At 35.6% G+C, this 26,705-nt stretch overlaps 1 protein-coding gene across 1 annotated transcript in view; it reads left to right on the plus strand.

Annotated features, from left to right (window-relative positions):
* The window catches only part of DNER (delta/notch like EGF repeat containing), a 122,919-nt gene that overhangs the window by 58,877 nt on the left and 37,337 nt on the right, over positions 1–26,705 (plus strand). Inside the window, exons 4-7 of the mRNA XM_014951814.1 lie at positions 371–537; positions 14,296–14,441; positions 21,178–21,331; positions 24,442–24,555. Coding sequence (XP_014807300.1) covers positions 371–537; positions 14,296–14,441; positions 21,178–21,331; positions 24,442–24,555 — 581 coding nt within the window. The remainder of the gene's footprint in view (positions 1–370; positions 538–14,295; positions 14,442–21,177; positions 21,332–24,441; positions 24,556–26,705) is intronic.

Genomic DNA, 26,705 nt, shown 5'->3' on the forward strand with positions numbered 1-26,705 from the left:
GAAAGGAGGTACTATTCAGAAAGGCATAAATGCAAAGACAGTTAAAGGATGCTTTACTATTATGTAATGTTTATGTAAAACTCTTCTTGTTTTACATAGAAAAAGTACGTCCTTCAAGTATTAGAGATGGAGACTCTGTATGATTAAATCTGCTATTACATATACTGTTATGCAAATCTTAGTATTGAAGCATTTTTAAATTTTTTTTATTTTTGTGGACATGCTAAGAAACTTTAGGCCTTTTCCTGATTCCATACTTGCTACATTTAAGTTTTCCTTATTTGTTGATAAGATTTTCTTCTTCAGTGATGTACTTCCTGTTAGCACCAATTTTCCTCAGTGTAAATATTCTTATAATTTCTTCTCTTAGAATAAGGCAAGACGCTACTGCTTCTCTTATCCTGCTATGGAAGGTCACAACCACTGGATTTAAACAGTGTTCACTTATTGATGGCAGAAGTGTCACTCTTCTCCAGGCACTGGGTGGACTTGTTCTTTCCGAAGAAATGCTTGCATTGGGAAACAACTACTTTATTGGTGAGTAACACGCTGGCCTTCTATTTATTAGCTACAGGTGACAGCTGATGATTTAACCAACACTTAGAGAAACAAAGACGTAATTCCCTTAATTTAAGTGCTCCTGAAAGATCCAGATACTGGGACCATGTTTTAGACATTGGATTGCTGAAAGCAGACAAGAGGTACACCAAATTCTTAACACAGGTGGTATCACTCAGTTTAAAATCTAGTTGGTGATTTTAGCCTGGTCGATTTGCATTAGGTGATGCAAGGAATTTTGTATTTTATTTTAACCTAAGGAAATATGATCTTCTAACAGTGCTTAGAAGACTCCATTTTCTCTTCTAGTTTTGTATCTGTGAATATGAAACCTTAGAAATATAGTATATATTTCATTCAGCAATTAAATGTTAAGCATCCTGGTGGAAGGTGTGTAATGAAAATAGGCTGATATGTTATTTTTAAGTGTATGGGGAATAATATTGATTTAATGCAGTATTTATGCATAGACACAATAGACCTAATTAAATTGAGCTTTCTGGGCAGATGGTTTATTATACCAAGGAATGAAACCAAAATCGTTGTACTAACTGCATTTATTGTAATCTTCTTGAAATGCTGTATGTCTTATAATGAAACATAAGCTGCTGCAAATTGTTATTCAGCAACTTATCATGCTAATAAATGTAAAATTAAATGCATTCTGATGCAGAAACATTCAAATTCTAAGTGTGTAGCTAATAGAGAAAAAAACCTCAAATACAGTTGTAGTGCCATGTTCTCTCTTTTTTGAGGTGTCACTTAACAAAGATATTGCTTGAAGGCTGGTGAGTATAATCATTTAATTAATGTAAGCAGCGGTTTCTTTTATTGATGTTTATTTTCTTCAAATAATTTTCCAGTTCCTTATATTTTTTTATTATTTACTTTATTTCAAGATACTAGGATTTCTACTTTGAATTGTACGCTAGGTAATATGAGGTAAAAATATACCTTTTCCTTGAGGAATATAAAACAAGGTTTAGATCATAAAATTGTACTAATCATCATGCTTACTTCATGCGGTTCAAGTTTTCTTAGACTTCTTATTTTACCTCCATCTCTTTTTTTGATACTTTTTTGGTCTTTCTTCTTAATTTACTCATGGTGAAACTCTTTGTAGAATTTTCCTGTTGTAGTATGATTTCATTTATGTAAAGAATATGAATCAGAAATGCATACGCATGGAACAGCAGGGAGGCTCCAATAATACAGTGATACATTCCTGAACAGGGGTGTGAGTGCTTAGTAAAGATGAGTGTAGGTAGAGTGCATTTGAATTTTTATAAATCCTATTTATTTTAGCAAATGGACAAATTACCTGTAGTGCTTTTGATAGAAAATGAATATGAAATATGAAATATTCTCTCTGCATATCTTTAAGTCCTGCGGCGTTTCAACTCTATGCTATGATATAATCAAGTAATGAGATAACTGTTTTCTGGAGTAAATTATTTTATGTGGCCTTAATTTAGTTATAGCTTTTCCCAGAATAACTTTACTTTTATTAAAGCACTTGAGCAAGGAAAGGGTGAAATACTAAAGGAACAGGGAAACTGAAACATGAATTTGTTAAGTTTAAGTGTTTGTGACCTATCAAAATTTATTGTAAGGAAATAAAAACAGAGTAGCCTCTAGATTTTCTTCTCAATTATATGGAAATATTCTGCTTACTTTCCATTATGATTCCTCATCCAATAAAGTGTAAGCCTTGGGTGTAAAACTGAAAAAGGATCTCCGTCGTTTGGTGTGAAAAATGCTGATTTTTTTTCTGAGCTCAACTGGAATTCATAATTCAGCTAAGGTCTATATAAAAATAACTAAATCTTTACTTCAGATTTGATCCAGATGTATGGAAATGGTTTGTGAATCTGACACACCTTGTGTAAGTTTTTAGTTTTCAAGATCTCAATTTTCAATAAGATCAGATGAAGGCAGTTTTTCTTATAGGCAACGTTCCATGTATTTCTTGATATACATGACAAACTTATTCTAAGGTACAATAAAATAAAGTGGATTATCTTATATAAAAAAGCAATAATGTAGCATGTGCTTTTATTAATAATATTTAAGCTAGAACAATCATGAGGTCACAAGATAATGTAGGATGCTGTAAGCACAGAATCACACAGTAAGGCTGTGGACCATGCCAGTCAATGTATTTACTTCATATACTTCTTCCCTCCTTCTCCCAGTCTTCTTCTGTTTATTCAAATGAGATTTAAAATGATTCTTCTCTTAATTGGTGAATTATAACAATGCAATTTTCTTGACCTTTTAAAAAGTTTCCAATTTGAACTGTAAAAGAAAATGGGAAGATCTGAGTGTGGGGGTTTGTTTTGGTTGGATTTTTATGTGTGTGTCTTTTGATCTACGTCTTATTTGAGTCACTTCACTGTGTTGCCTCCAAGTTTGTTACTCAGCAAGATACTTTAATTACTTTTTGAAAATCTTTCTGAATAAGATTGTTGTGTCAAAGATAAAACATTTAGGCAAATATTAATTGTGTCACCATGAGGTAACACAAAACAAGTTTTAAAATTGTTTAGACAAGATTGAAAAGACTCAAAAGTTGCAGTAATGTACTGATTTGCTGATCATGTGATTCAGGGCACAATGTCTACAGGCTGGAAAGAATTCTGTCTCTGAGATCTAAAAATAGACACCTTGATCACTGTGCAGTTTACCCCAGAGACAGTACCTGCACTGTATGAGACTGAAAGGTTTGAAGAAAGAAGAGTGTAACTTAACTAAATAAAAAAGAACAGTCTGTTTTCTATAATATGATCTATAAAATGTCTGCTGCATCTGCAAACAGTCTTTTGCAGTGCAGGAAAAGAGTTATGATGCTGTGATTATGCAGCATGATTACGTTGTTCAATTAGGGCATTTACTCCATTAAAATTAGCCCCAGTAGATGGGAGAGAATACTAACTTGAAGACTGACTTGTATCTTCTGTAACACATTCTTATCATGACTGCTTTGCTTAGAGTATTTGTAATGAGTGTGTCTGTGAGATTTCATGCTACACATGTGCTGGTCTTCTGAAATAATTTAATAAGTTTTATTAGAAAGTATACTTATTAGCCAGTGGACCAATGAAGTTCAGATTTTGAAGTGAAAAGCCCCTGAAAGTACTGATTCATTCAGTAGATTAGGTGGGTTAGCTTTAGGATGAAGCATGTGGCATACCCCAGGGTGCTGGTGGCTTTTAATGTCAAGTTGCTACTAGACCAAGGTAATTGCTAGATGATTGATCTGTAATACAAGCCAGGTGAGCTGTTGATCTCTGCCCAGCTATTTGCAACAAAAATACTTCATTTGATGCCAAGAGAATTTAAAAAGTTTTGTGAGCAAATTCAGGACTTTAAAAAAAAAAAAAGGTCATTGGAGTAATTTCTGAATAGCAACGGTTTTAATACCTATACAGAAAAACAGTTGTTCTGTGGGCTATGCCAAAGAGGTGGTTGGGAGGTGAAGGAAGAGGGAATTAATCATATCTTTAAAGAAGAGATGGTAATAAAGGGATCAACATTTGAAACATTATTTCATGGAAATTCTGCCTTTTACTTCAATAGAGTTATAGCTTCACACTATTTGTCCTGATGGTCTTTGAAATTCATGAATAATTCTTGTATAAACCATTTATCATGTTTATAAAATGTTTCATCAGTATTTGTTTTAATTCAGGGTCTTAATATCTTCATGCTATCAGTAACTGTGTTAGAATATTTGAAAATGAGTAACTGGAAAACTTTGCCTTGTTACAGTCACGCACCTATTCTTCATTGCAATGTATCTTGAAAAATTGAAATCAGATGAAATGCATTTTACAAGTCTGAAAAAATGAGATAAGAGTACCCTGATGCACTTGCACTGTCAGTTTGTGCATGAGTCTTTCAGACTGAAGTTCTCATGAATCTTAATAAGTTACAGCTGAGGATCTCTGTGGTGAGTTGAAAGTGCTGCTTGTTCTGTATTCTGTGCAGAGCATAATCCATCCAACATTGTGCACTTCTTCTTTTCAGGGAGAAGATCCAAATATTGGATTTGGGAATATAAAGAGGAATATATCATTTTTTATACAAGTTTGTTCCAAGTGCAAAAGATTTACTAAGTTAATTAAATATTATCTCTCTTGAGAAAATTTTGTATTAACACTTTCCTTTAGAAAAATAAAAAAGACCTTAGTTAAGGGCATGTTTAGCTTGTATGGCAACTCTCAATCTTCTGTGATTTGTTGCATGCAGCTTTTTTATTCAAACTTTCTTTTTTATTCAATCACACTCTGATTGACAAGTGGAACATTTATTCTGAAAACACAGTCCACTATTGCAATAATGAAAAAACCCCAAACCAATACATAATAAAAGCATTAAAATATTTATTTTTTTCACTACTTGCATTTTAGAAGTTTTACAGTGACTGTATACCTTCTATTCCTTCATGAGTTAGTTAATTTACTCTGGTGCTAAATTAATATACCTGTTCACCAAGGCAACAGATCTGTGCTTCAGGAGTCAACAGATACACCTGTGGATGTAAGACTTACAGTCAGTTGCAATTTTGCAGTTTCCACTCTATTGGTAAATTAGTATAGGTATATCTATACTGGTATACAATTAACAAATTATATTTAACAGTCCAATTTTTCTAGTAATCAAAACCCCTGTAGCTTTTTTTTTTTTTTGTGAATTTTGAAATTGGGTAGGAAAATTGCATATTGTATGATTACCAGTTCAATTTTAAGAAGTGTTTATTTTGAGGTTTTAAGCATAATGTAGAGCACAGAATAGGCTGTGCTGACTCTGTGCATGCAACCTATTTCTTTCCTTTTTCCCAAAAATATAAAAAATGTGATTACATTTTCAGGTCTTTGTCATGGTTATTAGGGTTTTAACTCTGTTGACAGAACCTGCTTCTCATCAGTCTCCACAGTAAAATGTTGGAAAAATTGCTTTTCTGCCTTGGTGTGCCTACTGCTGAAGAGACAATGACAGGAACTGTTTCGGAAAAATAGTAAAACATAGAGTTGGGCTTTAGTATTTTGCCTCATTTCCCCATAGGTAATATGATAGAAAAGTCTGTATATATGTAGTGGTAAAAAGATGCTTGTAATTAGCTTGAAATTACTTGCTTTTTGACTTTGTGCTTTATTTAGTAATTCCATGATGCATCTTAAAAGATAGCTTTCATGAGATATTACTACATTAGTTTTTTTTATTTTATTGTCTGTTTATAAAATAAGAGGGAGAAATTTATAAGCAATATTGATATTTCGCAGACAAGATCTTGCAGATAATAAGGTAGAAGGTTTAACATTTAATATGAATGAATATTTTTATCTGAATAGAAAATAAATCCTACAGCACAATCTTTAAATTACAATGCTTATTTTCATCACAGCAAAGAAAGACCGATATAGACCAGGTGTGTAATCTGATTTTTTTCCAAGATGCCCAGCCTTTTAGATCAATACAATTTAACTGACTGGTTTAAACTATAATTATATGTTTCCTTAAATAAAATCGGTACCTGTACAAACTCACTTGAAAATGGATGCTATAGCATCTTTATGGTGAGATGAAGAGTACCGATGCTATTCAAATGCCAGCACCTGTAAGGCAGCTTGCTTGAATTCCACAAAACTTTCTGAAGTTTTACTTAAAAAGGAAAATTAATGCTTGGGTCCTCAAGCACTAGAGATCTGCTGCGTTTTAAAAAGTGTGTGAACCATATGTTTCTATTACAGAAAAGATAATATTTTCCTATGCAGAATGCCATCCTGCCTTTCTGATGCAAAAAAGTATTTTCTTTAAATATCCCTGCCCTGAGCAGTTACTTGCTCTCTTGATGCTCTTTGTGTTATTTAATGAAGCTCCTTTCTCATACATTAACAAGTGGTCACCGCTAATATGAATGCAGATATATCGAATAGGCAAAATGAAACTTAGTGTACAAAATACTGTATTAAAAATAAATAATCTAGAGCAGGTCCAGAGAAGGGCAACGGAGCTGGTGAGGGGTCTGGAGAGTAAGTCTTGTGAGGAGAGGCTGAGGGAGCTGGGGTTGTTCAGTCTGAAGAAGAGGAGGCTGAGGGGAGACCTTATTACGCTCTATAACTACCTGAAGGGAGGGTGTAGAGAGGCAGGGGTCGGTCTCATCTCCCAAGTCACGGGAGATAGGACAAGGGGAAATGGCCTCGAGTTGCGCCAGGGGAGGTTTAGATCGGATATTAGGAAACACTTCTTCACCGAAAGGCTTATCAAGCTTTGGAATGGGCTGCCCAGGGAAGTGGTTGAGGCACCATCCCTGGCGGTGTTCAAAAGATGGGTAGACATGCTCCTCAGGAATATGATTTTGTAATTTTTATTTCTTCTTTCTTATTTATTTTTTTGTCAGAGTTAGGTTAATGGCTGGACTAGATGATCTTTAAGGTCCCTTCCAACCTAGACGATTCTATGATTCTATTTTGAAATAAGTTAGTCTGATTTTCTAGCTCTATTTGTCTGGCTGTAGAATTTCAGATAGGAGGCAAGCTGTGACTGTGTCTTTTGGATGGTGTGTTTTGTGTTGTTTACATGTATTTAAAACACACATGTACTTCCATCAAAGGAAGACAGTTTGCTGCATATTGAAATTGTTTTTACTTAAGCAAAAATGAAATAGGACAATTTTATTTCATAATAGGAGACTTGGGAATTGGATTCACTGAAAGTCACGTAATCAAGTTACTCCAGCTTTAACAAGTTACCCTGTGTCAGCTGAGCATCTGTGTGAGCTCCTAGCCCATGGCGTATGCGCAGTCATTTGACTTAACCCTCTTTCACTCTGGACTAGAGTCACATTGCCTCGCACATGCCGCGGTTGGAGTGTTCACACAGTTCTGTAACCTGTGTGTGTGGCTATTACTTTTGTGCAAGTCAGCCTCGCTGATGGGGGAATTTGGTGACAACTCCTCCAGTTAATGGGGTTTTCATTTTTTGTGTGCAGTTTGCCTGGAAGGGCTCTGTTGTAGGCAGTATTGAGTATTGTGCTCAACTGTGGACATTCCCCTGAGGTTCTGGGCATAAAAGCTAAGCTTGCAGAAAATGGCCTTTTGATAAACAATAGTGGCAGCAGAAGTGTGAACAGCGTAAAAGGTTCAATGAAGTGTTAATTTCAAAGGCTTTTTAAAAAGATGGCCTTATAAGGCAAAAAGTTAAGCATTCAGCTGAAATCCAAACCATTCTGAAGAAAGCTGTGAGGTTATATAAGAAAGGGCACCTTTATAGATATGATAAAAAAAATCAATATCCTGCTCTGCCCTTCATAATCAGTTTACATGTACCTTGTCTTGCCTATAAGTAGATGTAAACATTAGGCTATTTACTTTTTTATATATTGTGTTATGCTTTAAGCTTTTAATGCTTTAAGCATTTAAATAATTTTTATGCTTTAGAATAGTCTTTAATTAATCAGTAAACTATTCAAAATTAATTTTTATTCACTGAGTGGGAAGTTATTTTTCTAGTCTGTCTTTGGAGGTTCATCTGCTCAAATTTGTGATGCTTGGCGAAATACCTTCTGTTTGTTTGTTTATTTTTAAGATTTCTCTTCAAATATGACTTTTGTGACCAATTTACAGTCAAGATGTTTACTTTCAGCTGATCACTTGGTTGTTTGCACTGTGTGATCTCGGGCAGCCTGCTTAACCTCATCCGTAAAACAAGGATACTAATGCATAATTTAAAGGAAAGTGTGAGGCACATGTTAATAAAGCTGATAAAACATTTTGAGATCTTTAGCTATTAATGTAACATTCTGTACAGCTTATTTAAATGTCAGGTAGCCACTCATAAATCTTTAAGTTGAACCCAGTCACTACAGATAAATCCTAGCTAACGTTACCATCCAATCTACTGCAGCTCCCCTTATCGCAGTCCCAGCTATGTCATTTGTATTCCACCACACTTAACTGCTTTCGTGAAGTGTGGTATCAGAGATTCTGGTGGTCTACATTTGTGCCCAAAATAGTTCACTACCAGCTTGGCAGCATTGTGGAGATGCTGACAAATAAGCACATAATGGGGAAATTGCGATACAGGATATCTATTATGAGATTAGTCTTGTCACCCTTCACTGGGCTTTCACCATTATTTTGGACAGTAAGCAGAGTCCTTGAAGCCATGACAGAAGGTCACACTAAGCTACTGTCACATCTCCTTAATAAGCTGTATGCAAGTTGTTTCATAATTGTAACTGTAACTTGTGCTAGCTGACTATTTCATAAGCCTGTCGTGGATTTTGGTCCAATCAAGCTATTAAGTTGGGTAAATGTTTAGTAACAGTGAAGTTCAGAAATTGCATTTGTTATAGAGCAAATGTAATGGAACACATAATTTGGGATTTTTTGATGCTAAATAAATCCAACTGGTTTCCTCAGTTCATAAATATAAATATATTTTATCTGTCAGTCCTGCAAATCTGAGCTCCAGCTTGAAAGTCAAGCTCTGGCCTATTTCTTCCCAAAGTTTTGATAACAATTTTCTTGCACCCAAGTTTTGCTTTCTGTTACACCTGTGTAACACTGTCATTGTCAACCTGCCTCTGATAGAATTGCAATAATCTTACTGAGCAACTTGACCAGCAGCACATTTATCTTTATCACTGTAATGGTGATTATGTCTGTGAAGAAAGTATTCGTTTGATTTTCAGAGCCCAGGATGAGTTTTCAGTGTTAGCAGTGAAGGAGGTAAAGGATATCTATTTTTAAAAATGTGACTATGATATCAATTTGGAGAAGAAAAAAAATACAATGAGAAGTTTTAGTCACTTAACAACAACAGCAAAAATCTTTAAATTGCTGTTTCATGTGAATTTTTGAAAAATAAAGTATTTGAAACAGTTCTTGAATTGATTTGCAATAAAATTTATATATACTTTCAAAAGCAGTATCTGACCAAGGCTACTGTGACAAAGCACAGTAAGAATGCTGATCTATATAGAATTTGGGAGAGTTGTATGACTTATAAATAGTGCTATTTGTGAGCAAAATAGCACTTTTGTTATTGCAGCTGTATTTTTATATCCCCAGATGCTGTGTTGCCTGGCAGTATCATTAGAGAATAATCTCAGATGTTCTGTACAAGTATCCTATGGTACTGGTGGCACAGAAGTACTGCATCAAAGATTGCAAATGTCATTGACTACCTGTTTCTCACTTCTTGATTTCTGCTTATGTATGATGAGCATCCTAAGGCAAACTAGGAAAAGATTCCTGACCCATTTTTTTTCAAATGCTGTAGAACAGTATTAGTGTCAGGGCCCTGAGGGTACTGAGAGGCGTTAATGACCCTGCCCATGAGGGTCATGGAAAAGGTAATAAATGATTGTCTATTTATAAATCAAAAACATGCCTCTATTATTTCACATGTAAAAGTAAATTTTCACAATCAAGTGCGTTGTCAGAGCATCTTGTTATGCTTCTTCATTTTTTAGGTCCCTAAAATGAGTTGAACGTAACCTCCATGAATGAATGGAAGGATTGAGCTCTCTTAGATTTGCTAGATGAATAACCATTACTTGCACTATACAGTGCCATAAGAGAGGTAAATTAGCTTGTATAGTCAAACTGAATTTACTACTTTATGCTTAGATTAAAAAAGGCACTTTTGCATGGTGGTGATTAGATGCCTGTGGTGGTCTTCATAGTCTTGAATGTTAGCTATACCATATGAAACATGGATAGCGGAGTGCTATCGACATGAAATAACATCTGGATAAAATTTGGACATAATTTTAGGAGAAAGGACTAGAATTCAAGTCTCCTTTATACATTTTCTGATGAGTACTGTAACCAAAATTTAGTTCTTTTTTTCCTCTCCCTCCTCCTCCCGCTCCTCCCAGCTTCCTTTCTTTAAATTGTTCTTATGCCTGCAAAGTTCAATGGCCACAAAAGAAAAGATTTAGCTTGCTGGATAATATGATGAGAGATGTGGTCAAAGAGAAAATTCATCTTGTCTCTTTTACACTTTAGGTTAATTCTATAACTTTCCACTATCTGTGAACAAACTAGCAGACATTTTAAGTAGTTTCTATTCTCGGTTATGGACTATGGTTCAGTAATGAACCTTAGGCTTATAAACTATGGTGCAGTATGCTCTGGTAGCAGCCGTATTGTTTCTGGAGACTGAAATCGGGTTTGGAAATACAATAGCTTCATTATGTTACTGCATGTAATGAACTGAAGATGTGGTGCAGGCACACCCAGTAACACACTGCTTTACTCCTCGAGGACTGATACTGTCTGGTTTTCTTCCATTTGTATATATCCCAGTTTCCCATTTTCTACATAATGAATAACTGACTGTACTATACACTGGGAATGGGGTGGAGAAATGACATCACCTTATTCTGGGGTTTTTGTTCTTATTTTTGTTTTCCTTCCCGTTAGTGCCAGGGTTATATACTGTGCAGTGAAACTGTAGGCACTTAGTGTCTTTGAGAACTCCACTGCTTCACAAGGTGTTGAAGTTGGCTACTGACCCCAAAAGCTTTTGGTATGGGAAAGTGTTGAGAGAGAAAAAGAGAACAGATGGAAACTGGTAGACATCCCACTGCTGTCTCATTTCTTTGGGAAACCAGGCTAAAAATAAGTTGAGAACTTGGGGACAGAGCTTCATTGTGAGTGAGTGCCCAAACTCCTTGACAGTTGTTCTCCCTTAACCAAGTAACACTTAGGTTGGCTCGAAGACCTATACTTTAGTGAATTGGAACTTTAATGTAGGGGACTATTACTGTGTTTCTGCTGTAAAATGATTATCGTTTCAACATTAGCTGAATAGATGTTAAGATTGGAATACAGAGAAATGTATTGGAGGCAATTGCAGCAGGTGAGTGTTGGTGTGTGTAATAGCACTGAGTGCGCACTGAGAGTTATGATTTGTAGTTGAGTCTTATGCCTGCTGTTAGTGTGATATGCAATAAGATGATGTTCTGAGTTGGTGGCTTATTAGTTTCAGTCTTCCTCATTTTGGCAGTCCACTATTGGAAGTGGCACTTCCACTAAGGAAAGTATTGTTCAGAAATGGGGCTTGCAAGGGAAGCAAATTGGTTTGTGTAGTCTGGAAAATCTACAATCGATGTATGAGTAGTGGTAGTCTAAATGGCGTGATGTGATCTTGCTGAAAGCACCTGGACACAATGATGACATATGTCGTCTTTTATTTTGACTTTATTCTTTATTTCTCATTCTTAACTTCCTTGATGAGAGAGAAATGGGAGCATGTATACTTTGCGCTCCTAGGCATAAAGGCTCACCTAGGTTGGTGAAGCTACCAGGGTGGAATGAGCTGTAGTGTATTATACCATGCATACTGCCAACGAAATCATGCAGGCATTTCTCAGTCTACCGATGTGCACAAAGCTGAGAAAATATCTCCTCTGCAATCTAAATGACTACTCACATCGTATTATGATTTCTTATATTTTAAAATTGTTTCCATAATATTAATATAAATAGTGGAACCCTGAATTCTTCAACTTAAAATGCTCTGATGTCACTGTGTTTTAAATAGCTTTAGAAAACCAGCAAGAACACAATTACCTTTTGCTTTAAGAAGCTGTAATGTTTTTCTCCAGACCTTAGGTGAAGGGATATAAACATGCTTCTGAAATTAGTCTCCTACCTAGAAGTTAAAAATAGAACTTAAAACTCATTCTAGTTCCATTGCTGTTATGGGAATTGGAGAAGAAATTAATTGAAGTGTTATGACCCGAGTTAATCAGGGAGTCATATCTAGATGATCAGACAAGCTTCCTTTAGCCTTAAAACCTAGAGATTTCAGAAAGTTGTATGCAACTTATATAGAGTGAATATAAACAGCTGTGTTTTTATTTTTCTAGTCTTTGGAAATCAGGTGAGATAATTGGAAATTACAGGGAAATATGTGTCATTCCAGTGAGAGCAATGATTTTTTTTTTTTCAGTGGTTTGCCTAAGGGCTTTTGATACCAAAATAGTAACAAGACTCAAAGTACAAAGAAGGTTGATTTGATATTCCTTTAGGGAACTGTCCTGAAGAATATGTAACAATCTACTTCAGACAAGCAAATGTGAACCCAAAGACATATTCTAAATACCACATTCTTCCAAGCATTCACATATAATTGCATGACTGTCAGTGACAATAGCATTCAATTGTTAAAGGAAATAATTCTGGCTGCATCTTTGAACAGATGGGTAAAAATGGAGTCTTTATTAAGGCCAGAATAAATTGGCTTGCTTTGATGAGGTCAGAAGATTACAATAATCTTCATTAGCCAAAACAGACCACTAGACATTTGAAACCATACCCAATATATTTTTTTCTTAGGTCTGGTCTTTTAGAATATTCAGCTAACTTGCAGATGCTAAACTCAAGCTGATGACATCTGTATTGGACATGAGATTCTCCTGCTTTGAAGACATAGTTTAGGGATCATTGTTTCTAGCATAGACAACTGATTGTTCAAAGGATGCAGCATTTTAAAAAGTGAAATCTAAAAATTAAGAGCAAAGAATGGAAATCTTCCATATGATTTTCTATGGAATTTGTAGAATTAGTCATGCTTGACACTTTCATATGCAGAATGTAAGTAAAGTTCAGCAGCTGTTCTGGAAAAAGAATTCACCTGAAGTTCAGAATGTTTCATGTAACTTTGGTTTATTACTGTTCATTATAAATATTTTGTACTATTTTCTTTCTGCTTGACTAAATATTATGCTATCTCCAGTCTATAATACAAGAAGCTAGATGGTGTCATAGAATCTTTGGTGTTCCTTTGAGATTTAGGCTGTGAATGGATTCTAGAATTTAAAGTTGAAAATATTAGAAAAAACATTCTGTCATACGCTTCCTGCATCAATTTACTGTCACTCGTTTTAAAATTAAGGATATTTAGATTTCAAAAAAGGCCTAAATTCTGACTTGAATTATGTCTCTGCTAATTTCTAAAGAAAAGTTTAATCCTGCAGTGGTTCTGTGTCTGTAACTTTCCATACCGATACTACAAACAGTCGTACACCCTTAGAAGTCTACCTACGTTAAGGACAGTGAAGTAAAATTTAAGTTTGACTATTTATGGAAGGATGTACACCCTTAGAAGGACAGTGAAGTAAAATTTAAGTTTGACTATTTATGGAAGGATCTTTGGATTTTTTTATGCATATATTCTGCATGCAGTATGCTGCATGCAGTATATACCCTATACCAAACACATGCTTATGTCACTGCACGTTTATTCTGCTACAAGCTCCCAGAACAAAATAGCTGACTGATGCCACACACTGAAGAGCAGGAAACCATGAGTCTAATCACTGTGGTGGAACAATCCACTGAATTTAATTTTAATATTCCTTGTCATTAAAAAAATTAAGGAAATATGTTTTTAACTTATCAAGAAGATAACAGGGAAAAGCTTTTGATTATTAGAGACCTCAAATATGATAGCAGATTACAAGTCTGGAGGTAGAGCTGTTTCAACAGCCTTCCTTTCTTTTGTTAATCAATATGATGCATGTTATTTTCCAAGTTATGTTCTAATTTGTATTTACATGCATTAAATTTAGATAGGTGTGTATGAAATATGACCAGTGATGTTCTTAGTTGACAGTTTATTTCAAATCAGTTTTATTTATTTACCTAGCAGTAGAGTATTAATATGTATTAGTATATTTTCTCATATAGTAAGAATAATGTTTTGGGTTTTTTTAAGGTTTTTTGAACGATTCAGTTACTAAATGCATTGTGGCGCTACGCTTGACTGTGGTAGTGAAAATCAGTACCTGCATGCCTGTGGGAAGCCATTCAGATAACTTCCAGTGTTCGGGAAAAGGAAAATGTGTCACCAAACCAGATGAGGTAAGGAGAATTTATTAAGACCTTCCTGTATGTGAAAATTCCATGATAATATAAATGCAGGGTAAATTGGAGTTGGTCCGCTGTGTGCATACCTTGTTGCTGTGTACTAGGCTTCAAAAGCTCACAGATATTACTAAATAATAACAATGTTTTTATTTGCTATTCCTAAAAATCAAGCACTTAAAAGTAAGAAAATGACTGATATGAGGTACAAAGATACTCTGCCTGGACAATAAAAACAATTATTCAGATTTGGTATTCAAATTCAAATCTTACTGTCACTATACAAAAATATTTTTTTGTGAGATGAGGAGCACATGGTGGGCACTTGGGATCCCAAGTCTCCAGACCTGTGTGTTCCAGTTTGTGAAGTCTTCAACCTTCTTTTGGTTTTAGGTCTGATTTAATCTAGTACTTGTCTCTCCATATCTCTAAATAGTTGTTCACTTAGAAATCACTAATCAGTGCAATGGAATTGCCTGAGCGTAATTATGAGAAGAAACAGAATGGAGTAATTTGGTAATGTTTGGGAGTTTTCCTGTGTGGCTTTCTCCTTTACATGATACTACATTGAGAGATTACAACAGTGACACCATTCCACTGGCCACTGTGAATTATTTTTGTGATCTAGTAACACGAGAAAATTAGAACAAAATGTGTCAGATTTGCAGTATGTGTACTGCTTTTACAAAACCAGACTGGCCTTCTGTGAATGAGATCCTGTATTCTCTGTTACCTTCTATACGTGTTTATTTAATTTCATGGATTAAAAGTAATTTACAGCACAAATGTGCACAGTTAATCTTTGGTTTTATTAATATTCATTTGGGTTATAAAAGCAATAGTAACTGTTGAGTAAATATTAACAGCTGTGAGCCTGGTATGAGCATAGAAAATTTGGCATATTTAGGGAATTCACTGTTAGTTCATCTGCTACCATTTTCTGATCTATATTCTCAATAAGCATGTTTGATAGAAAAATGATGTTTTGAATTTTAACAACAATAATTAAATTGCTGCAGTAATCTATATATGCATGGAAGTCCTATCATCTGGAAGAACTAAACATCTACTTTGTTTCTCAAATATGGAATTTTAAAATTCTTGAGGTAATGTGTGAACACGGTTATTGTGAGATGCGTTTAGAAGTAAGTGCTACTCTACCTCATCAGCTGGCTGGTTTCCAAGTAAATTATTCATTCAGGTACAGTGTCCTATTGCATAGTCCAGTTCAGTTTTTCTGCTTTACTATATTTAACATATTTATTTTATAAAGTCAGGATCTTGAATTTGATTTATGTAAATATATTCACATTTACTATATATAACAGCATATCAAAATGTTGTCTTTTTCCATTTTTTGTCAAGTAGAGAGTTAAACCCTTTGATAAACAATCTTATTTTCTATTTTTCATTTAACTGTTTTTATGACTCTTTCTCTTGTTGCATGTCATATGTCACAAAATAAAAATAAACTATTTCCTATATCTATGCAGAAGCATCAACGCTTCTCTGTATTAAGGAAAATGCATATATGGCCTTTAATATTTATCCAAGTTTTGTAAATCTTTGAGACATGGCAAGTAAAATAAAATTATCGTTAAAAAGAAAGACAAATTGGCTTCATGGCAAGAAAGAGGGACTATATTTTCCCTCAGAAAACATAAATCAGTACCTGTACATCTCCATCTTTAATCTTGACATTGAAAGTTTTATATGTTAAATCTAGAACTGTTAGTGATAAATGACCTCTGCTCATGCACATGTAATGTGTTGCTTTCCCTGAAAAATTAATAGAAAGATTTAGGATTGTTCATAAATATGTCACGTTGTCTGTTTTTAAAATCTGTCAGCTTTCCCTACTCTTTAGCTTATTAGTTACACAGTAGAACTGATTCAAGCCCAGCATAAGCAACACAGTTAAAATAGAAGGTGCATATTTCATTAAGCAGAGTGTTTGTGCTGTTATTTAACTCATTTTAGATGAGATAAGCTCTAAAATGTTTTAGTGATTTCCCTAACGATGGAGCAAACAACTGCCAAGTTTACGTGCTTGACATGTACCAATCATTGTGTCGGTTTCCGACAAGACACATCTGCACTTCTTTTTGCAGAATTGGAACTTTAATTTTCTTTAGGTTTACAACATGCCCTTTGTGATTTGCTGTTTGTTTTTATCTATAATTTGTTCTGGTTTGCGCAATCGAGTCTTGCAGGATGCAAAGCAACTTCTTAGAAGAAAGCTTATTCATGGTATTAGGCCTTTTATGCAAAGAGCTCTGCTGGCTATAGTCATTGCTTCCAGTGCCAGGAAGATTAATGATTGTCTTTGGTTTTTTTTGTACTTCATAGTTTTATTCCAAGTTTATTTTAATGTAAAAGAATGCAGTAACACATCTGCTTAATGGGAGAATTGAATGTAATTAACAATCTGCAGTGGTGTAAGTGCAGTGACATACTGTTATCTATGGAGTGCATAAAACTATAAACAAATGAATTCTGGTCTAACCTGGAAGTCTTGGCAAGTTTTTACTCGTTCCTTACTGATACACAACTTAGCTTCTACTCAGCTAGATGCTTTTTATAGAGTGTGGGTATGAAATAGAAAGCTTTTAATGGCAGAGTTTCTTTTTCATTTATTGTTGCTTTTGAAAGGAACGTAAGATGAACCACTTTGAACAAAGTTCTGTGAAGTGAGCTGATGCTGAGTCAAAGTGATGCTTTTTCCTTCCTTTGCATGAGCTTTGCTGCCATGCCTGCTGTTCTTCCACAAGGCAAGTGGGAATGTGTCAGAAGAGTAATACTGGTCTTTATATCATCACAGTATAAGTACTTTCACATATATATAGAATCATAGAATCATCTAGGTTGGAAGGGACCTTAAAGATCATTTAGTCCAACGATCAACCTAACTCTCACAAAAAAAACATCACTTAACCATGTCCCCTGGCACCATGTTAACCTGTCTTTTGAACACCTCCAGGGATGGTGCCTCAACCACTTCCCTGGGCAGCCCATTCCAATGCTTGATAACCTTTCAGTGTAAAAATTTTTCCTAATATCCAACCTGAACCTCCCCTGGTGCAACTTGAGGCTGTTTCTTCTAGTCCTGTTGCCTGTGACTTGGGAGAAGAGACCGACCACCACCTCTCTACAACCTCCTTTCAGGTGGTTGTGGAGAGCAATAAGGTCTCCCCTCAGCCTCCTCTTCTCCAGGCTGAACAACCCCAGCTTCCTTAGCCTCTCCTCATAAGACTTGTGCTTCAGACCTCTCACCAGCTTTGTTGCCCTTCTCTGGACCTGCTCCAGCACCTCGATGTCTTTTTTGTGGTAAGGGGCCCAAAACTGGACACAGTACTCGAGGTGAGGCCTCTCCAGTGCCAAGTACAGGGGGACGATCACCTCTCCGGTCCTACTCACCCCACTGTTCCTGATGCAGGCCAGGATGTTCTTGGCCTTCTTGGCCACCTGGGCACACTGCTGGCTCATGTTCAGCCCACAGGCGACCAACACCCCCAGGCCCTTTTCTGCCAGGCAGCTCTCCAGGCACCATATACTCAGCTTTACATCAGAATGAGTTGTCATCAAACCAGTTAGCTGTGAATGGAAGAGGAAAAATCTTGGTATTAACCCAAAGAGAGAGAGGCTAATTTCAAAAAAGCCTCATTTATACCTAAAGGCATACTCTTCTGCATATGGACTTTTCTAAGTACAATATACTCCTAAATACAAACTATGTAATTATCATACAGCAATGTTTTACTCAGATATTATAGCAGCTCACTGTCAGCTGTAATAAATACTGAAAGTCTTTCTCAGCAAGAGTAGACATTCATTTTGTTCTGTTCATCTTAATGGCTTCTTTACTATAGTTTAAAAGAAAATAAAAAATATGAGCTTTTTTGATATCTGGCATCTGAAATTTAGAATCTGAAGAGCATGTGATTACTCTGCTTCCTTAAAATAGGGAAAAAAGTACTATATTCCAACTATATTTATAATATGATACTTACAGACAAATGGATTGGGTAACAGCAAATTATTTTAAATAATTTTATTGCCATCCAAGTTGATATATGATTCATTTCCACTCCCACAATCAAGTAAAATACACAGATGAACTGTGTATTGATAGTAGGGGGTTTTGGAATTCTTAGATAGTGACTTTAATACCAGCATTATGCCAGTGTGTAGTTTCTTCTTGACTTAGTTTTCCTCAAATATGCTAGTACATGTCATCTACTTAGAAAAAAAAAATAGTATCATTTGGGAAAAGGGAAGATGACATGCCTAATAAAAGTGATGACACCTTCTGTTCTCTACAGAATAACTTGTCTGCGTCTCAGAACTGTTATCTGTCATTAGACATTTCAGTTTGAAGTGTTACAATGCTTTTTCTTTCTGCTTTCAAAAAGCATTTTGTTAACTACACTTTATTGTAAATTGATCCCTATATCATACTCTGAGAGAGATATCAATATTTTCTGAGCTTTTCTTAACTTCCTATTTCATTAATATTGTTGAAGCAATGACTGATTGTTGCATTGTTTCAATATATTAATACTTATATTATAATAATCAGCTTCCATTGCTTTGAAATTAGATTTTAGGGCAGGTAGGGCCATGCTGTTTGTGTCTGTGTGGACAGTACAGACATTCCCTTCCTCTCTGATGAATGGTTCCATTAGTGATGCACTTTGCATCTTACTCTCAGATCTTGTATAAACAGCCACAAACTTGAGCCTACCTAAAAAACATGGTACCTCTCTGTTCTGACAGAGTTAACTCTGATGGGATGTTATACTTCTTGGCTTTCTTGCTTAGGGACATTTTTAGCGTCAGATAGACGTAGATAAGCCTGTTCTCATTTTCAGTGCATACGCAAGGACCAGAAACATTTAAATGAGATCAAGATTCTGATCTCTTCAAACAGGGTATGGAATCTAGGTACAGTGCCTTTCCCCGTGCTCTATTCTTGTCCATTAGAAGAAAAAATGCCATTTTTTCATAGTATGGTAACTCATTTTGTTCATCCAGAATAGGTGAGTTATTGAGACAGGCAGCAACCTTGATTTTGTATTAAGTCTAAACTCAACACTCCATTCCAGGAATAACAACAAACACAACAAAAGTCAATAACATAATTTAGTATGAGTAAAAGTTAGCACAGCTATGAAGGATGCTGCAGGCAACAGGTTTATGTGTACTCTTTACCTGGGTCCTGATCCAATATATGCACAATGGTGCTGCATCCCTCGGATGATATGAGATGTTGAGGACAACACTAACTTTGCCCCATTGATCTCTGTTGTCTTTAGGGACTGTGCTGATGTGTTTTCAACCAATACTCTATGCAAATGTGAAAATACTGTGCATTTAGTTAATTGTTTAGTTCTTAAATAAAAGTGATTATATGTTTCACTCTGATAGCTACTTTCCTCCATAGCTCATATGAATTACCTTCAAAATAAGTTACTGTGCTATGTAGTTATAATGATTTTTGACTGTGTTTTGCTCACCTGTCTTTCATTTCTGTTGAGCCACAGCATTGTTTGGAAACCTGTCATTGGTAATGTGTGAGATATTCAGCTCTTTTGTGAAGAGGCTTGAACAAATATCAGAGCATGTATAAACTATACACCTAGCAGGGATTTCTGGCACTCCAGATAAATAACATACCCATCATTTTGAGTTTTGAAGATGTGTGGTATTAATCCTTGTTTCAGCTCTACCAATGTAATATTTTTGTAAGGAAGAATGAAATCTGGGTTTTACAGAGTGAAGTTTTTTATTTGTGTGAAGATGATTATTTTAATTCCTACCTAGGTCACACCTGTTTATTCATATGAAGCAAACACGAGTGAAAAATAGAAGACAAAATACTAACCCCATCTCTTTGTTTCTAGTTCCATGCACATTCTGTACTTTGCATTACAATGTTTGTGCTTGGGACAGCTGCATTCCAGCCCTAATGATCTGGATTTGTAATGTCTGAGAGTGAGTGATGTTGCCATCTAGTGTTTAATGAACAAAGAAAGTAAGATATTTAACCTCAATGTAAACTACAGATGAGAAAGCTTTCCTTGCTTCCATTCTTTGAGACCTCCTTGGCAATTCAAAAGACCTAGGTTTTTTTTAAATATCTAATCTTAAGTATTTTACTACTAACAAAAATGTGCCGTGTCATGCCTATTATAGATATTTAAAGTCTTTAAGAGCTCTAGTGTTCTTCATCTTTTATTAAGCAACAAGGTTTGGAGACAGTAACAAATATATTCAGAAGAAGACCCATTTTAACAGAATTGAAGAGGTATGTCACTAGTGAAGTACCACCGAAGTGAGCCTCTGGGACCCCAGTCCCCCCCCCTCACATAAAGGGTGCATCTTTGTAGTAGGATTTTGTTGCAGTAAATCTGCACATTATTTATTCTCACAATTATTCCAGTCTATAAATATAATTTCTGGAATGAAAGAAAAAATTTATAGTGATTTAGACATCCTTAGGATCCCAGCCTCCTTGTCTAGATGAAATTCCCTGACAGCATTAAAAATTCTAGCTGAAGAATGTGTGCAGGTTTAGTATTTCAAAGAGTAACTTTATGCAGTTGATGTATTTATGGCAGCTACTCTTGTTATGAACAGGAAAACAACAAAACCATCTTTGTTCAGTAGAGTATTCAATGAAAGCATAATCTTTGAAAATTTATTGTGAAGTACATAACCTGTTCGTTTTTAGGCAACATTTTTCTGTGACTGCGAGGATGAGTATCAGGGTTCCCTGTGTGAAGAATTTGATGCTTGTCAGAGCCAGCCCTGTCAGAACAACGCAACCTGCACCGATGTAGCACAGAAACATGATGGGAACAATTTCACCTGCAGCTGCCCGCCTGGTAGGTTTTGTATTACGCTTTGAATAATGCATTTTTGTTTTAACATTCGGTGCATATCTCTTGCAGAGCAGTGAACTGTGCAACTCCAGGGTACTAGGAAAGAAGGAAAATACAACCGCAGTAGGGTAGTTTTTAAAAGGCTGTGGAAGGTTCTTCATCTGTTAACAACACTGTTGAAAGCACACATCTGAGCCATAACCTAATGAGTGAATGATTCATAACTAACACAACCTCACCTAATGAAAAGAGATGACCAAAATCTAGTTTACGTCAGCTTTTTCTTAACCTGTTGTGGTTTTTTTTTCTTTTTCTTTTCTATATAGCTTTTGCATATACATCATAACTAACCTTTCAATAAACACCCTTTCATTGTAACTGGTAAACTCTTTTCTTCAGTTTCACCAATCAAATGGAAGAAAATTCTCTCCACAATATGCAGTTGTTGGATTGTTCCTCAAAATTAGTGTAAATTTTGAAAACTTTAAAAAAATCATCAACTAAACTGAGCAATTTGTAGGTTGTTGTTTCTAGAACAATCCTTAGCTCCTATTGGGGAAAAAACCCCCTCAAAATTCAAAATATTTCTTTCTACAAAACCCCTTCTACTTCTCATGGTATAAAACAAAGCTTACAATAGATGGAATGAAATTATTTGGTTTCCATATGTGAAGGCTTCCCTTCTGAACGACAGTGTAATCAAGTCCCTCTGTAAATACTCAGTAAGCCAAATATTGTTAACTTCCTTTATTACGTTCTGGAACTTGCAAGGTTGTGCTCCATGGGCTCCACACATTATGTTTAGGTTTAGCTTTTAAGTTTTTTAAAATATTTTTTCTTAACGTTTTAATAGCAAATGTCTAATATTATTCAGACGGCTTAGTCATTGTTAACTTCAGTGGCTTGTGTTCCTACCCATAACGTTTTTCCCCAAAATTTGTGCCCACACATCAAAAAATAGTCAAGAAAACTAGCTGTTTTCATATAATTATGAATTTATAAAAAATATTACTTGCATAAGGAAAAATATTAAAGAAAATGTTAAATAAGTTTAGTTATCATAATTGTCTCCATATACAAGTTTCAGAAACATTTCTAAGTGAACAGGATCATATTTCCCAAATCTTGATAGATAGAAATGTTATGAAGAAAGTATGAGCATGAAATGAACAGGTGTAATGATTCTTAAGGTGTATCTCACCAGAAAACTGCTCTCCCCTGCCCTGTGGTGATTGCTTAACACCTCTTAATTTGTAGGACTTGTGACATATTTGCTATGAATTCCCAAATCATGAGACAAAAGATGCCCTATAGATAATAATAATAAGGGACAATTATTTTCAGAAAGCTGACATAAAATATTATATCTGATGAGTTTTCCACAAGCTATAATGACAATTGCAGGAAGTCAGATTCTTGTAGCAAGCTTTGGAGCAACACAATCATTTCTGCCTTTCCGTGCCAACGTTCTTTTGGATAAATGTTGAATTCCAGGGTAATTTTTAGCTTTCATAAACTTGGTAACAGCTTGAAGATGGAAAAATGTTTAAATGAGCTAAGCATATTCAATACTGTGTTATGATTCATAAAAATGAGCTGAGTATGAGAACTTGAAAAAATATGAAGCCTGTATATGAAAGAAATCAGTTGATGTAGTCTTCTATAATACTTCATTGGTGTTTTGGTGAATTTTATGTTAATTTGAGATCAATTAGAATTACAGAAAATCATTAGTTATCCAGAATAAGACTGATGTCCCTCCAGTTAGTCCAGAGGAGTTACCTCATGAGCATGGTTCTGATTTCCAACCTCATTATTTTTCTCCAGTTCGGGTGATCTATGGGCATAATCCAGATACAGCATACAACAAAGTTTATTTTTCCAGGCTTTGCTTTGCAGAAAATGGTATAATGTAGCATATAAAAGCACTAAGGTATGCAGATAGGAAAGTCTCATTCATCCTTTTCTATAGTAGTGCTCTAACAACTCCAAATATAACAATCTATGTCGAGAGCTATTTTATGCTGACATCAATAGATTTGAACAGGAAAAGTATTAGCTTGCCCCAAAATTTCTAAATGTTAACTTTTATTTCATTAATAAGTATTATTTAATCAAAATAAAAATATTTTTTTCTTTTTTCTTTTTCTCCCCTGCATAAGCGAAATCCTAGTCCAAACATGTCCTCTATCTCACCTTGGGGTCTTTGTCTTAGATACCTCATCACACTGTATAAACAGTGCCACCTAGTCATAGCTTACTGGTCTTTAACACCACCCATTGTGTTAAACGTGCTTGTTCTGGAAGATATTTACAATTTTATGTAGGGTTCCATTTAAAAAATAAAATGCCTCTGTGTATAGTGTGTAGTTGCTTCTTCAGTCATGCATCTAAGATAGCTTCTTGGAGGTAAATAAAAATTGGAAAGGGGTGTGGTGTTAAGGAATTTAAGTTTGGAATGTTTAATAATTTAGGTTGTATTTTGTAAGTTTGTTCATTTTGGGGGCATGTGTTATAGACATCAGACATATGGAACAAAGCAAACTTATGGTCAAATAGTACAGTACACACAATCTGTAGCTTGTGAACTTATAGGAGCTTATTTGGAAGATTTTGCAACTGTGCTGAGCAGTTCTTCACAGCGCCCACTTAAAACAAACACTTTTTGAATCCCAGAAGTAGGAGCAAATGACAGTCATTCAGCATATGCACAAATAATTCATAATGTCAAGTCTTGTTTAAAGTCTTGCTAAAAATTATTGACTTGAGATTCAAGATGTGTCTGAAAACCATTCAAAAATGACTTCTATTTTGTTTATATGAGGACCCAGGATTAACCTCCATTATACTAGTGTAGTCAGAATATTGCTGCTGGCAAAATACAATTGATATAATCTCTAGATTTCTACTACTTATTTATCTTTTTCTAGTGAAATGTAAGTTCTAATTTAATAATGGCATTTGTTAAGAAATTAGAAGGCTGTCCTGGATTCTATTTCTTACTTTGGTTAATTTTATTCAAGGAAACTAATGGCTTGAGTGACCTAGTAAAACATTCAGTGATAAAACATCATTTTCACTATATTTTCTGAATGTTGTGTGCTGTTTTGTAGGTTATACTGGAGAGCTGTGCCAGTCAGAGATTGATCATTGCATCCCACAGCCATGCCAAAATGGAGGTACCTGCTCGTCCGATGTCAATGGATTCAGTTGTCAGTGCCCAGAAGGTAAACAGCAAAGAACTATCTAATACCTCATAACAAATGGTGGTTTGTGGGGTGTACTTAGTCTAAATCTGCAGTTACATTTCTTTATATATATTTAAATATTTTAAAAATTGTGCCTTAGGCCATAATTGTAAGCAGAACCCTCTTCTCCTACCCCAGGTGAGAAATCTTTGTATAATCAGCAATAGCGTATAAAGTATCAGTACCAGGAGCTTAGTGTATCAGAATATATGTGGCACAGAAATGTTCTCTCATTCTCTGACACTTCTTCAGTAGAAATCAGGCTCCAGCACTGTGAGAAAGGTGAATCTGAGGAGAATTATGGTGTAGTCTGATTTTTGTGTTGTCCAGTAAATGTGTGAGAAAAGGTGCCTCCCTTGTAGTATTTGCATATTCCTGCATATAGGTCAGTTGGCTAAAATGTGCTTAAGAGTAATAATTCAAAACTAAAGGAATTATTTCAGTCCCCCAAAGTTTTAATTAATTTTCCTTTCTATTTGGACTTATTTCTTTCTCTAGATGAAAGCCTTTCAGTGATTCTCATTGGTACACACTGTAAATGTAACTATGTGAAATGAGGACAGTACAATGCTAAAGTGTATGCTTTCATAACTGATGGGAATGGCAGATGCCTAAATTGCTCATTAAAAAATTATCAGGAGTGAAAGCTCTCAATTATGAAACCTTCTCTTAGTTATTTATAATAAAGATTAGAACCTTGAACTGATTATGTTTCTGTTCTTAATTTAGCTGAGGATGTTGCTTTTATTCTGTCAGGACCTTATGCTTGCTGTAAGAGTACAAGTTGTTGATAAATGTTCTGGTAATATACACTTGCTTTAAAATGAAAATTATTTGTGATTTCTTTAGACTGTTTCCTTGCTTTTCTAGAGTGTTATGCTTTAATGAGTGACCCACTTAACAGCTGTGTTGAAACAGACACTGACAATTTGACAGCAGTGCAGATCATGCATTTGGAAGAATGTTGAAAATTATTTGCCTTTTAACTTGTAGCAAAATTCAGAGATAAAATTATTAGATGTTAGGCATGGTCAATAATTTACTTGCATTTTTCTTAGGAAACCTGTTCAAGTATCTTTAAGGATGCTTTGGAGAAAATGATCTCTATAATAACTGATGTTTGGGAAAATAGTGGGAGTTTTGGTTGGTTTAGAACAGCCATATTTGTGTGTGACATACCTTAATTGCTTGCTCCTGATGACATATTAATCAAAGTGCTGACTATCTCTCAACTTTTCTCCTACCACTGTTTGAGATGCTGGCCACGGGAGAGGGTTACAGGTGGGCTGAGGTCCCTGGACAGCCGCATCGCCCATCCCCTGCCGTGGGTGTGTTGTGGTGCTGTGGCCGGGATACGCTGCTTGTAGCATAGCTCTTCAGTGCCCTGCTGAGAAGGCATTTATGTCTTGGTTGCTGTGCTGGGTTGTGGCTGTTCTCCTGCCTGAGGAGCTCATGCCAGCAGCAATTAGCCTGTGAATGGAGCGGGGCCGGCTGCCAGCTCCGCCTGACCCCAGGGCCCTGGCACCGCTGCAGGCAGTGATGCTGCTCTTGCAAGAGCACCAGTTGGCTCTGCCAAGGGCTCCGTGCCATCCCCCTCTGCCGTGTGGGAGATCTGGAGCACGGGAGAGGAAAACCTTCCCTTCTTCTCCCTCCAGAGCTGTTTTTCCCAAGAGGGTGATGGAGAGGTTACTTGATGTGCCACTGTTTGATGTGTAGCAAATCTACTTACAGCAGCTTTTCTGCTGCAGAAGAACCAAGTCACTTGCTCTTCTCTCTTCTCAGTTTTCCTCGAGTTTGGCTATCTCTGTGTTGTGCCACTTGGTCCTGTAGTCTTGTTGCCTCCTTTGTTTCTTGGGTATTTGTCTTCTGTTCCTTTCTTTGCCATTGATTCGTATTTGTGTTAGAGAAGTTCCCAATTGTTGCTGTTGTGTGCTTTGCTTTAAGTAGGTTTATTTTGTCACTGTCATTCTACTATTTTAGTACTTAGGCTGTATGTTTGCTCTTTTTCCTTATGGGCACATTGGTACCATTTTCTTACTATTCTGGTATTTTTGCTTGTTGGCGCTTCTGTTCTTATGTGTTACAAACCTGTGCTCCTTTTCTGCTTGGGGTCTTGAGGTTTTCTATGG

Source organism: Calidris pugnax, unplaced genomic scaffold (assembly GCF_001431845.1).
Source record: "Calidris pugnax isolate Ruff unplaced genomic scaffold, ASM143184v1 scaffold197, whole genome shotgun sequence".
Taxonomy (NCBI): Eukaryota; Metazoa; Chordata; class Aves; order Charadriiformes; family Scolopacidae; genus Calidris; species Calidris pugnax.